The 13619-nt window shown below is 51.4% G+C and overlaps 1 protein-coding gene across 7 annotated transcripts in view; it reads right to left on the reverse strand.

The window, feature by feature from the left end:
- EPS15L1 (epidermal growth factor receptor pathway substrate 15 like 1) overlaps window positions 1-13619 on the reverse strand; it is a 116306-nt gene that overhangs the window by 18291 nt on the left and 84396 nt on the right. For 2 of the 7 annotated variants that reach the window (XM_053583787.1, XM_053583789.1), the window contains exons 20-23: window positions 12463-12523; window positions 11436-11518; window positions 4311-4443; window positions 1164-1211 (exon numbers count right to left, since the gene is read on the reverse strand). In XM_053583787.1, coding sequence (XP_053439762.1) covers window positions 1164-1211; window positions 4311-4443; window positions 11436-11518; window positions 12463-12523 — 325 coding nt within the window. Of the gene's footprint in view, window positions 1-1163; window positions 1212-4310; window positions 4444-10713; window positions 10843-11435; window positions 11519-12462; window positions 12524-13619 lie in introns of those variants that run through there. The other 5 variants (XM_053583788.1, XM_053583791.1, XM_053583790.1 and 2 more) reach the window with 3 other exon arrangements.

A 13619-nucleotide genomic window follows, 5' to 3' on the forward strand; every position in this document is an offset into this window, starting at 1 on the left:
ACCTGCCTATCGGCCCTGAGTCAGTCCTGTGTGTAGGTAGGGAGACTGAGGCTTGGCCAGACTAAGTCGCTTGCCCAGGGCCCCACAGAGAGTTGGTGGCAGGATCAGAATCTGAAGAAGGGACCTTTCTCTAATGTCCAGAAACCAGCAGCCCCCTGCATTTAAGTGGGATGGGTGGCCCACAGGCCAGAGGGAAGTGGATTCAAGAGTCACCCGCCCTGCCCTCTCACAACAGAGCCCTTTCCTGGCACAGAGACCCAGCAGGATTCTAGAGCCCTCCAAGTCCTCTGGGATGGACAAACGCTGGGTGGGAATATGGCAACATCAGATGGTTTCCAGGCCACATGGTGAGATTATGGAAGAAATCATTCCTTCATTGTGATTTCTGAGAAAACAGGCATAATGCATTCTGTACAGTTTGTAAGAAATACCATTATCATTGGATAGTCTGTCTTCTGGTGCTTGGGTCAGTCTGTCTGTCTCTACCAGGTCACAACTCAATCGCCAGGGCCACACAGGCTCCCACCTCAGCCTCCCCACTCAGCCCTGGGACCAGTGCTTCTCCTGCAAAGCCCCAGTATCCAAAAGGCCCTCATGTGTCCCAGCATGCCCACATGAAAGTGGCCCTCGCCAGGTGCTGGACAGAGGATGGGAAAAGGCTGAGTCCGCATGAAGGGCAGAAAACACTCCCTCATTTTCAAACTGCTGGACTTTATGTTTTCTTAAAAAAAAAAAAAAAAGAAATTCAGACATTAGCTTGGCCACTTCCATCTTAAGAAGCCAAGAAAACAAGAGACGTGTCTTGTGTTTCCCTGCTGAATTTTCTGAGCAGGATCTGGCCTGACACTCACCTGCGGACCTCTCTTGCTAACAGCCTCTCTCCTGAGCTGCTATGTGGCCAGGAAGCGGGAAGGGGATTGTGCAGGACTGGGCTCCAGTTCCCCTGACCAGAGACCCAGGGCAGGGGACACTTCCTTTGCACCCCTCCAAAATGCCAAATACGACAAATACCACCCCACAACACGCCCCTTGTTAAAAGGTCAGCTACAAGCTCTCACATTGCATGCAGCTGCTGGTATTTGGATTGTTAGAGGTTAATATGGAATCACTGCGGAAACAATGCTCGAAGCTCAAACAGCAGCCACCACATGGGCTGTACCTACCACCCAGCAGCATGTACAACGCAGAGTTTTTCTGTTCAGCCATTGCTTCTAGGTAAAAGAATCAAATGAGAAGACGCTTAGGCCTCCACACAGATATCCTGTAGCTGCTCATGGATTAAAATGCTGCACACTCACTGACCATTTTCCAGAACACTCTAAACCTCACAGCTTGGTTCACAGTATTCCTATCTCTGGGAGTGGGTGAGGCCCAGGCAGGAAGCAGGTCACCAGGTCTACACTTGGTTCTATAGTCACCTCAATGGGCACTCCACACAACCTCTCACCTCCTTTCCTCTGCCTGTCCTGTCTCTCATGGTTCTTGCCAGGATCTGGTGAGGTAAGAGCAGAGCAAGTGCTTCCTAAGGGCCCATCAGCATGGATATAATTCTGCAGAGCACTGAGGGGCACCTGACACGCCAACCACTGCAGAATACAAGTGCAGTGGCCCAAGCCATGAACAAAGGCAGCCTGGGAATCCCTGGGTCTGAAATCCTGAAATGGCTCTTTAAAAAGCCTAAACTCTGAAGCCAGGACCAGGCCCACTCCAAATCCTGGGTGCAGATCCTCCCTACAGAGAACAACAAGTATTCTCTGCTTTCTAAACCCACAGTACACTAAAAGCAGAAGCCAAAATGGGGACAGCAGGCTTACGGAGGGAGACACAAGGGGAGGTGACAGCTGAGGAAAAGTTTGATAGCAGACCCAGTTTGGGGTTCAAGTGAGGCAGCAGAGATGACGGTTTCCATGAAACACTCAAAATGAAGCTTGTGTTTCCCTCCGAGCCACTGAGTGGGACAGCTTATCCTCAGGGCCCACCAAATCCAGCACTGTCCTGCACACGTGCATGCGTGCATGTAGTCATGTGTCTATGCATGTGTTCAAGTGTGCAGCAATGTGTGTGCGTGAGTGTAAGCACACACAAGCACACATACATGTATGATGTAGCATGTGCCCATGAGTGTACGCACAGATGAATATGCATATGCGTGCTTTTGTGTCAACTGTGTGTACACATGTATGCTTTTGCTTCTGCCTTTCAAACAGAGTGAGGAGGCCTCATGCCATCCATCAGGAGACCCACAAAGGTCCCGTAAGAGTCACTGCCTCTATGTAAGGTACAGGTGGCCTCTCAAAGGTGGAAGGGAATTCCTTTGTTGTTTTTGTTTCCTCCATTTTATGGTAAATGTCTTTGATGTGTGGCTTACAGAAATGATCTCTTTACTCATCTGTATCTGCTCATAGTTCACAGAAAATCTGCTCCAAGTCTACCCATTGGTCATGCTTTCTTTCATGACTCACTCACAAGGAAGCTAGCCTTAGCATTACAGGCTGAGAGAAGGTCTTGGCTGAGCCAGGTAACAGAAAAGGAGAGGCAGTGCTTTTCATATTTGTTTGCATTTTGTTCTTAGAGACAAGGTCTGGCTCTGTTACCCAGGCAGAAGTGCAGTGACATAATCATAGTTCATTGCAGCCTCCAACTCCTGAGCTTAAGCAATCCTCCTGCCCCAGCCTCCCAAGTCCCTGGAATACTGGTACATGCCACCATGCCTAGCTAATGTTTCTCATCTTTTAGAGAAGAGGGGAAGGAGGTGTCTCATTATGTTACCCAGGCTGGTCTCAAACTCCTGGCTTCAAGTGATCCTCCTGACTTGGCCTCCTAAAGTGCTGGGATTTCAGGTAAGAGCCACTACGCCCGCCTAGCATTTTTAAAATAACTTTCCATCTGCTTATCCCTACTGACGGGTGACCTACATGGGGGATCAAGGATCATTTATTTTTTATTTTATTTTTTTTTTTGTAGAGACAGAGTCTCACTTTATGGCCCTCGGTAGAGTGCCGTGGCATCACACAGCTCACAGCAACCTCCAACTCCTGGGCTGAAGCGATTCTCTTGCCTCAGCCTCCCGAGTAGCTGGGACTACAGGCGCCCGCCACAACGCCCGGCTATTTTTTGGTTGCAGTTCAGCTGGGGCGGGGTTTGAACCCGCCACCCTCGGTATATGGGGCCGGCGCCTTACCGAATGAGCCACAGGCGCCGCCCTCAAGGATCACTTATAACTATGGAGCTGGGTGTAAGTGGAGCCCACTAGATCTGCTCAAGGGCCTGCAATGATGACGGGCCCACAAAGTGGAGCCCACTGGGCAGATTCAAGGGCAGGGCAGTGCAAGTGGAAGGTGAGCACCATGCTCCCCATTGCAGAGGAGGTAAGGCTGGGAGGGGAGCACACCTGTCTAGGGAAGGCCAAGTAACAGAAGGCACAACCATGGAGATATGTGGGTCTCCTGTGACCACTTACAATCCAGGGACAGTGTAGACAAGACTCTGCCTGGAGACTAGAGAACAGAAGTCCTGGGATAGGGCATGGATGAAATGGGCAATGAGCGAACTGGGGAAATGGATTAGAGAACCACAATGAATACTTCTGTGACAGCTTTCTGCTCTAGAGTCTGGGAAACCAGCCTGCCAGCCTATCTCTGTGACACAAGAGGAATTTCCCACACGAGTTCAAAGTCCTCAGAATCCTCAGGGGTACACTCGAACCGTCTCCTGAGAGTAGAGCGGAGGGCCAAGGCTGGGAGACACGGCAGCACCAGTGCAGAGAGGACGGGTAAGGTATGCAGGAAACCTTGGCTCAGAACCAGGTGCTGAAACCTTGGGGTGACATGGGGTTGAGGGGAGGCCCATGCCACACAGCCAAGGAGGACTCCCTTGCCCTCCCAGCCAGAATCCTTAACCAGCTAGGGAGGGGCTGGACTGAGCAGGCAACCTCGGCTGCCACCTCCCATTCCCAGGCCTTCCTGGAGCATCAGGGGAAGAAGCCAGAGCAGCCCAGGGGCTGCTGGCCCATGGGTGCTTTATGAGGTGGCACTGACATGCTCGGGCAGAGGAGACAAGAAGCTTCCCAGGCCACAAGGAGGGCTCTAAGGCCTGGGCTTTGTAGACCCCAACATAGAGTCTGGAGCCAAGGGGCACACAGGACAGGGGTGAAGGCAAGCAGGCAGCAGGCACCAGGGGAGACCCTCTTGCTCAGTGTGCAGACCCCTATGCCATCTGCTTCTATCCTTGGCTGGTCAACAGGGGGGCCCTTGGTCCCCCAATATCCTGCACTGGCAGGTGGCGGCAGTGAGAGAAGAAAGCGTACTGACCGCTGGGCGGTTTAGGCCGTGGAGGAGCAGGTTTCTTCGGAGGCAGAGCAGGAGTGTCCTGTTTACTTTTAAAGGGGTCATCTGAGAATCCTGCCCCTCCCAAGGAGGAGGTGAAAGGGCCAGAAGTTGGGGGCTGTAAGAGAGGACACGAAACAGAGGCAACAATAATCATTAAAATGAAGGCAATGGATGTCCATCGAGCAGACACTTGTGCACCGAGGGCCTTGGCAAGGCCTCTAACCCTCCTGGCTGCACAGCACAGCCCTGCTCAGACCCAAGGTCTCTCTCAAGGCCCCTTGCTTTCTTCTACCCTCAACAGCAGAGGCCCTGTGGCCTGTGAGGGGTAAGCTGCCTGGCACACAGTAGCCTTGTCCCCTGAGGGGCTCCCACCAGGGAAGGGCACCCAAGGCTGTGCTTGCCATCCCGCCTGGCAGGTGGGGGCGGGGGTTTTGGGGGGGGTCTTTCCTGACTCCAGGACTCAGCACACAGGGTCCCTGGAGCTCCTGCTCACATGGCAGAGATGCACCTAACCCTTACTGCCACCATCACCCTCACCCAATGCAGTGCTCAGTGTGGATCTCTGTGTGACACCCCCAGCTGAGTGGGCCACTGCCTCTGGTTAGTGACGGCAGCTTCACATGCTGGATCAGATGGCACTAGATCCACCCACCCCTACTGGGCTGCCCACCAGCCACTGCCCCCACAGTGACCCAGGTCGCGCTCACCTGCCCAGCCCAGCAAGGCCGCGCTGCCCCTATGGGGGCTCAGACCACCCCTGCCCAGACCTTCCAATAGTCTCCTTCACCCCGGCACATGTTCACTCCCACAGCCGCTGCCTCAGACCCAAACCAGATCATCATCTCAGCTTTAAACAGACAGAGACAGTTATATACAGCTTGGTGGTTGCATGGGAGGATAGTGGAGGAAAGAATGGCCAATGGATGGATAGATAGGCAGGGAGAGAGAGAAGGGGGTAGAAATAGGTGGGTGGGTGGGCAGGTAGTAGGTGGATATGTAGAGATGATAGCCAGGTAGGCAGGTAGCCCTGAACAACTGAAGCTGACAGGTAAGCTCCAGATTCTGGTTAATGCATGTGGGGCCTTCATCACCATACCCTCATGATGACGAACTCTCAGTCCCTAGACCCCTTGTAACATGCAGGCACTGACGCAGCCTCCCATTTCCAGGTCCTGCACACACAGATCTGCTGGGGAGCTCAGCTCACCCATCCACTCGGAGCCCATTGCCTTCCTCAGACACTGGCGCCCTCTCCCACGGGCCCCTTCCTGCCATCCATGCCAGCTCAGACACCATGCTGTTGCCTAGCGGGGCATGAATCACTATGTCTCCATGACCAGCTTCCAGGCCTCTCCCACGTGGAGGGCCAGAGCAGACAGGGCCAGCACACACTGCTATGGCGCCCACTCCTCACTTCAAGTACCAGTGCAGCATCAACTCCGGTGTGCCTCGGTTTCCCTGCATGCAAAACAAGAGGCGTGAGGCTGAGCTGCATCTCGGGCATCTGAAGAAAGGGGCTGGGGCCCCAGAAAGGAGAAAATGACTTTCTATTTGGCACAGGGAGTATGTATTAAAACAGAAAATGACTACAAAGAGGAGTGAGAGGGGACCTGGGGTAGGGTGGGGATAGGCCACAGCAAGAGATGGGAGAGTGGCTGGAAGGATGCTTTTAATTCTTTCTTCAGAAGGACAAGGCTAGAGGCAGAGAACAGAGAAAGAACACAAAGGTATACTTGAGTTTCCCTAAGTGGGGAGGAGGAGCTAACCCCATCTCCGGTGATGCTTCCCAGACACAGGCCACCTTGGCCTCCAGCATTTACTTTCAGAGTCAAAGCCCCGTCACAGGAACAAGGCCCTCCTATAAGAGGTAGCCACCTCTGCCCATACCCAGGTCCCTGGCAGCAGGTAAGTGGTGGGGCTGCAAAGTTTTCTGCACACACTCCCCCCCAGTCCCATTCAGCTCTCTGGAGCCTCCCAGGTGGGAGTTACTCACTCTGTGTTGATCTTCTCACCTAATCTAGCCAGCAGCCTTGGGAGGGGAACCCTGTAGTCAGTACCTCCATTTTACACACAGAGAAACTGAGGCACAGAAAGGAGACATGGCCTGCCCAAATCACACGGCAGACTGGCAGAAGACTCAAGGCTGGACCCCACATCATCTGCCTCCATCTGAGGCCAGAGCTTCTGGGCACTGCCCTTGGCTAGTGGTGGCTGCCCCAAAGGTGAGTTTGGGGCCACATCCTGGGCAAACTGCCACTGCCTCAGACCTGTAGAGGACACATTCCCGGGCATGGGCAAGAGACAGAGCTGGCTGAAGGGTCAGAGGAAGGAAAAAAGCACTTTCTCTTAAGGAAGACAGGGCCTGTAACCCCAACTCATTTCCCCACCAAGACCAGCATGGGCTGCTGGGAAGCTCCCAGAGAAAAGACAGGTGGGCAGGGCTGTCGCAAGGTGACAGGGGCATCTTCCTCTACAGCTGCTCCTTTGCCTCCCACCACACTCTGTGGATGGTTGGAGCACCTGCCCAGTCATGATGCAGAGCCTGGTGGCCTGAGGCAGAGTCTGGAACCTGTGCCTGGGCCTACCACCAGCACTGTCCATTTCATGCCTCAGTTTCCTCATCTGTAAAAATGACAAGAAGGATAGATCCTTGCTTTCAGGACTGTGGCAACAAAAAAAGGAGATGTGTAATAAATGTCTATCCACTGGTACCTGGATGTCAGCACATGGACGGTGCAACCATTCCCATGACGAGTATGAGGTCAGAATCGGAGTTTACCCATCAGTATGGATGCTTGACTTCTGTCTCCCCTGCATTGTCCCCAGACCACCTGAGAGGGACGCAGCATGGGAGAAGACCTATGGCATGGGACTGCAGCTGAGGTTTAAAATGGGCTGTTTAGGGTCTGTGTTTGGGAGAGAATAGGATGAGGACAGAAGAGACAGGTGGAAGGAATGCTGGCCTGTCCATCGGTGCTTTTGCTGTTCATGGAATGCATCCCCAGGCCTAGGGCTCATGTGGTCTTCCTCACAATTTTTTTTTTTTTTAGTAAGAGATGGGGTGTTGGGAGGGGGATACGGGGTCACAGTGTATGGTACACCTCTTGGGGGTGGGACACGATTATAAAAGGAACTTTATCTAATGAATGCAATCAGTATAACCTAATTCTTTGTACACTCAATGAATCCCAAATAATAAAAAAGAGAGAGAGAGAGATGGGGTCTCACTCTATCTCCTAGGGTGGAATGCAATGGCACAGTTATAGCTCACCACAGCATCAAACTCCTGGGCTCAAGTGATCCACCTCAGCCTCCTTGCTAGCTGGATTGTAGGCACCACCACAATGCCTGCCTAATTAAAAAAAAAAATTTAGAGGTAGGATTTTGCTATGTTGGCCAGGCTGGTCTTCAACTCCTGGCCTCAAACGATCTTCCTGCATCAGTCTCCCAGTGCTGGGATTATGGGTGTGAGCCACTGCACCTATCCTCTCTCTACAACTTGAGATAGGCAGGAAGGAATGGAAACCACTTTCTTAGCAGAGGTGGCAGGACTGGGTTGAGGCCCCTGCGTCAACCCCAGACCTCATCCTGGTCCTGGGAACATACTGGCTCAGGGGAAGGGGCATGGAGAGGACACACTTCTCTGCAGCTACTCACTCTCCTCACCGCACACGGCCTTCTGGGCCGTGATTCTCCACTCTGAGTGCACGTTAAACCCACAGGACCAAGGGGAGGCTTTTCATCCTCTGGCTCATGCAGCAGAACCTGGGCTCTAAGAGTACGCTCACCCAAAGAGTCCTTAAGTTGTGAGACCTGATGATACACTCAAATGCAGCTGCCTTGTCCCCCTGGGGAGGCTGACCAGGGACATCTTCAGCCAAATAGGCTCAGTGCTTCCTGCTTATATTTGAACCTGCAGGGCCAGTTGGCTCCCTCAGAGATGCCAGGGTTCCAACCATAAATGACTGGCTCCCCTCAGTGAATTCTGTAACTCTTAATGCCAAAACATCCACATCACTTCCGAATCCCAATTTTCATGACTTCACATTTCCCAAGACATCTCCTTGGGGACTCAATTCTTTCCTACTTGAGCAGTAGCTTCAAGGAAAGTTGCTATTTTTAGAATGTTTTCAGTAAAGCTGTTAGGGGCTCGGCAAGAGTGAACTGTGCTTAAAATAAAAGACAGAAAAGCTACTATGAAAGCTGGCTCTAAGAGACTCAGGGTTGAGTTCACTGTTTAAAGAACTGGCTCAAAGCAAATGACTCGGACCTTTTAAACAGCAGCCCTAAATATGAATGCACAGCTTTAAAAAATGATTGGAAATTTATTAAAAATGGCTAAAACCCAATCAAGTATTTCATAGATGTCTTTTTTTGGGGGAGGGGTGTGAAATAAGTTAGATTCTTGTTTTTATTCTTGAATGCCCCTGAAAATATATTTTGAGGAATTCACTTTTAAAGCAAACTCATGTCATTTAGGCCCTATCTAGAAAAATCTCTCTGGGGGGGAGGGAGGGACCTCAACTAGGTTGCAGGCCTAAAGGGTCTCTCAAAGGAAACTACTGGAATTAGATTGTTGCTGGTTACTCTCTTTAGCAAAGTCAAGCAGGGAGAAAAGTTGGAGATGTTAAAAAAAAAAAAGCCAAAGAACACCTTCTTGCCACATTACTTTCATTTCCTTCAGCATTTATTTATATACACGATGTTGTTCTTGAAAAACAGAAAAGGTAACCAAAAGGGAAAAACAAAGAGCTGCTAGGTCAGGATTGAGCTCAGTATTTTGCTGTCCAAGTGTCATGACATCAGAAGCGAATGGGACAGTGGAAACAAAACAATATAGTATTGGAGACCAATTTTCCACAGCTCTGTCCAACTCTGCTCTGGCCCAGTGCCCCGAACAGGAAGTGGGATTGGCTCTAAAATCACAACTGCACGTGTGTGAACAGCCTGATCTCAGGACATGCGTTTAAGGACAGAGAGATCACTTGAAGAGGGGGAAATACAACTTAGGTTACAACGGGCAGAAATATAGGGTAGCGCCAGGCTTTGAAGTGTCTCCCTCAGGGGGTACCCAGTAGCTCTGGGAAACAAAAGGTTGGCTGGATATGGTACGAGAGAGGGGAGCCTAAGCCTGGTGGGGCTAGGAGGGCTGATCCTTCCACCTGGGGCTGAGGGTCACTGCTGCAGGCTGGCCACCCTGCCTTGGCCCCCTGTGACATGCCCATGGCCTCTGCTCTGCCACTGCGTGATGCAGAGTCCTCACCCATGCAAAGCCGCCTGGCAGAGATTCTGTCTTGTCTTTGTGCTAGCTCAGGCCACTGCCAGCTGTTATGCGCTGGTGCTGACAGTGAGGAGGACAGAGCAGAAAGGATCTAAAGCCCTCCGCCTCCAGGGCCAGCCTCCTACTATGATAGCCAGAGAAGACAGAGGACCTGCAGCCCTGCCTTTGGGACTGCTGCCATCGTGTGGCAGAATTTTCTGATTTCAGGAGACATTTCCCGCCCGCTCTGGGGCATGGGCCTACAGTCACTGGGGGAGGAGCGATGTCAGGAGAAATCTCACTCTCTCTGCTGCACTCTGGCCAATCCCAGTGTTACAGAGTGTCACTGAGGGACACCGGGCTAAGGAAAGCAGCCCCCACACCAGATCCCCCTCCACCCACTAATTAGTGTAAACAGATGCTCTGTCTTGGCCAGAGCTGGCTTCTTGCTCTGCTGGAGTGCACTCATGTATTTCTTTGAAAACCTGAACAGAATCTCAAGTGTTTCTCAGAAGCTGTGTGCCACAATCATACACTGCTACCGCTACCAACCACAAGGCACCCAGACAATCATTTGCTCTGTTGGCTGAGCTCACAAAGCACCAGAGAGGCAGGAAGCCCCAGGAAGCTGGCATCATGGGGCGCCTGGGTGTGGGGACTGACAAGATGCAGGTGGCTGGGGGGATTCCACACCTGAGGGGCTCGCCTTTCATATACTCCTGGGGGGACTCCACACCTGAGGCGCTCGCCCTCCATATATTCCCGGGGCTCCAAACCACAGGATGGGCCCAGCTGCGCAGTATGTGGGCCCCTGCAGGCATTTGGTAAAAATCAGTGGAATGCATGAGGAAAAGCAGGGCCCCAAGCTGTGTCCTCACAGGCTTCTCTAGTGGAGGGTTCGCAGAAGGTAAAGTGGATACAGGTGCCAGGGACAGGGCACCGCGCCAGACAGAGCATACCTCACCCTGTTTTCCTTAATTCCTGTCACAGAAACACGCTCACTACTCAAAGTCAGGGCCACATGATGTCATGACGAAGCACAGTGGATCCTCACCCTGGCTTTATTCTCAGTCAACAAGGCCATCACCACTTTGGACTTTTAAGCATTTCTTCTGGAACTTACCTTAGTAATAATGGGCTTCTACTGTCATTTCTTGATTTGTCCATCTTGGACGCTGTCAGGGACGGACTTCTTATTACGTTGCAAATTGGGCACTAACCACATTTTCCCTCCAAGCCCCTCAAGGAAGAGCCCTAACACGAAACATGATCGTGTCTTAGGGCTGGACATAGACACTGTCTAGCTCAATAATGGGCCTGCCTGTTGTCCTAGAACAGTGTACTTCTCATCTGCTGATTTACTCAAACCTATTCCTGAGCCTGGCTCTCCCTTTTGAACACCCTTCTTGCGGTGTCCCACAGGTGGCTCCAGACACTGGCCTGGCCCACCTTCTCTGGATGCCTCATGCCCACAGGGCTGCCAACTGAAGGTTCTGGTCTCAGCTGGCTGCACACTAGGCCTGCTGCCTACAACCCTCCTGGGATTTCTGTTCTTAACACCTTCTAGAGTTTCTATTTGGCCATGTTGACAACTTCACTGCCTGGAAACTGATGGCCCTGGGGCAGTATGGCCAATGGGAGAGTTTCAGGACTCTGGCTGTTTCACTCAGAGGGATGACAAACATGGGTGCTTTCTGGACCCTGTCCACTTGCTTATGACCTCATGCTTGAAAGGTGCCATGGAAATACGTTACCAACGTGACATTACCAATTATGCCTGGCAGTTCATACCACAACAGGCACAAAGATACTGGCAGAGGCACAGGGCTTCATGAGAGGGGCTTTACCTTGGACATCTGGCTGAAGTCGGCAAAGCCCTCAGCACTACTGAAGGACCCACTTCCAAAGGGGTCTAAGGTTCCAAAGGGATCTGCAATTGGTACCAACAAAGTCAGAGTTATAGTCTTTAACAGGACACACCTCTGGGGTCAAGGGAAAATACTAAACAGCTCCTGGATTAGGAGACGCTGGGAAGCTGTCTCATACGCCAGAGATGTGCATCTGCACGAAGGTCCTCAATACTCCTACCCTGCCCAGTTTGGCTCATGGTTCCTGCATCTCAGTGAGACAGTTTCTCACCATGACAGATGGCTCTGGGAGAGCAGTGTCATTCAGTCACCATAGGAGCAAAAAGGTGCTGCAGAGACACAGCCTGCTATTCCACTGTCCGGGTAGAAGCACGAGAGGGAGGGGAGAAGCAATTCAAAGGTGACCACCTTCCATACAATTTGGGGAATCCATCTGTGGGCAGGAATTTCTGAACTTTCTTGGTTGACTAGGAGTGATTTTCCTAGAGCAGCTGATGCACCTGCTCCATGATACCAAACTCTGCTAACCTCCAGGTTGAGGTGGTAGGACCGGGGGGGGGCCTGTTCCCAAAAGAAAGGGGTAGTCTGCAAACGCTCCTGTTGTGCACAGCTATGAGTTTTATGCTGTGAGCTAAGGCTTCCTTAAACACAAAACCCACAGCCCAAGGCAGTACCCTGGGTCAAACTCTGGATTCTTTTAGGAAGATAACCAAAGACATAAACCAAAGACTTATAAAGAAGAATAAGCAAACAGTAACTAATAACTCTGGTGCTATTACTGAATTCCTACTGCCAAACTTCCTTTCCAGAATATCAGTGCTTGCCCAGGAAGATGAGCAGCCAAGCAAGGGTAGCGTTTTGGCCTACTAGTCTCAGGTAAGGATCTGGGTCCACTGACTGATGACATAAGCACCAAGGACATGCTGACTTTGTAGGGGAAAACATTAACTGGACCAGCTCTGCCACTGGCCAAGAAATAGAAAGGAAAATAAGCCATGGGTCTCACCTGGTCCTTTTGAAGAGACAGTAGAGGATGAAAAGGGATCACTGGATTCGAAGGGGTCAAGCTGTGTGGAAGGGGAGAGGAAAGAGTAAAGAGCAGTTCATTGTTGTTCCTTCATTCACTCAGTCAACCAAATTTTCCTCACATCTGCATCTACCATAGCCAGTGCCAGGCCATGGGGAGGGTGAAATGATTTAAACTAAATCCAGGCAGAGTAAAATCCCAACAGAATGACCTCTGCAGATAATATACCTGTAAACCAGTGGTTCTCAACCTTCCTAATGCTGTAGCCATTTAATACAGTTCCTGTGGGTCACGACCCACAGGTTGAGAACTGCTGCTGTAAACTCTGGACAAAATACAAAAACAAAAAACAAAAAAGCAACTACCTGAAGGCTTGGGGAATAAACTGAAGCAAAAAGACTGTGGGAGAATTAAAATTTGGCAGAAGACAGTATGAAATTGAGTTTTCCATTTTGACAGCTATAGCCTGAGGGTGCTAAATAGCTGCAGTGCAGTGGGGTACAGTGCAGACAAACAGGATTACAACGGAAAATTGCTGCCTTGCTGGCCTGAACACCAAAAGATGGAGCCCAGGGATAACTACCATCGTGGAAAAGGAGTGGGGGGATCACAAAGGAGGGGCAGAGAATCATAGTCCCAAATCCTGTGATCTAATCTGCCCGCGTCTCGGGGTGCCCCCTGTGTCGTGTATGCATGGGCAGATTCAAAGAAGCCTGCAACTGAGAATTAAACCAGGGCCAGGCACCGTGGCTCACGCCTGTAATCCTACCACTCTGGGAGGCCGAGGCAAGTGGATTGTCTGAGCTCACAGGTTTGACACCAGCCTGAGCCAGAGCAAGACCCTGTCTCTAAAAATAGCCAGGTTGGCTTGGCATCTATGGCTCAAGTGCCTAAGGTGCCAGCCACATGCACCTGGGCTGGCGGGTTTGAATCCAGCCCGGGCCCGCCAAACAACTACGGCTGCAACCAAAAAATAGCCGGGCATTGTGGAGGGCACCTATAGTCCCAGCCTACTCGGAAGGCTAAGAGAGGAGAATCGCTTAAGCCCAAGAGTTGGAGGTTGCTGTGAGTTGTGATACTATGGCACGCTACCCAGGGCGACAGCTTGAGGCTCTGTCTCAAAAAAATAAAAAAAT

This window comes from Nycticebus coucang, chromosome 3 (assembly GCF_027406575.1).
Source record: "Nycticebus coucang isolate mNycCou1 chromosome 3, mNycCou1.pri, whole genome shotgun sequence".
In the NCBI taxonomy this organism is placed as follows: domain Eukaryota; kingdom Metazoa; phylum Chordata; class Mammalia; order Primates; family Lorisidae; genus Nycticebus; species Nycticebus coucang.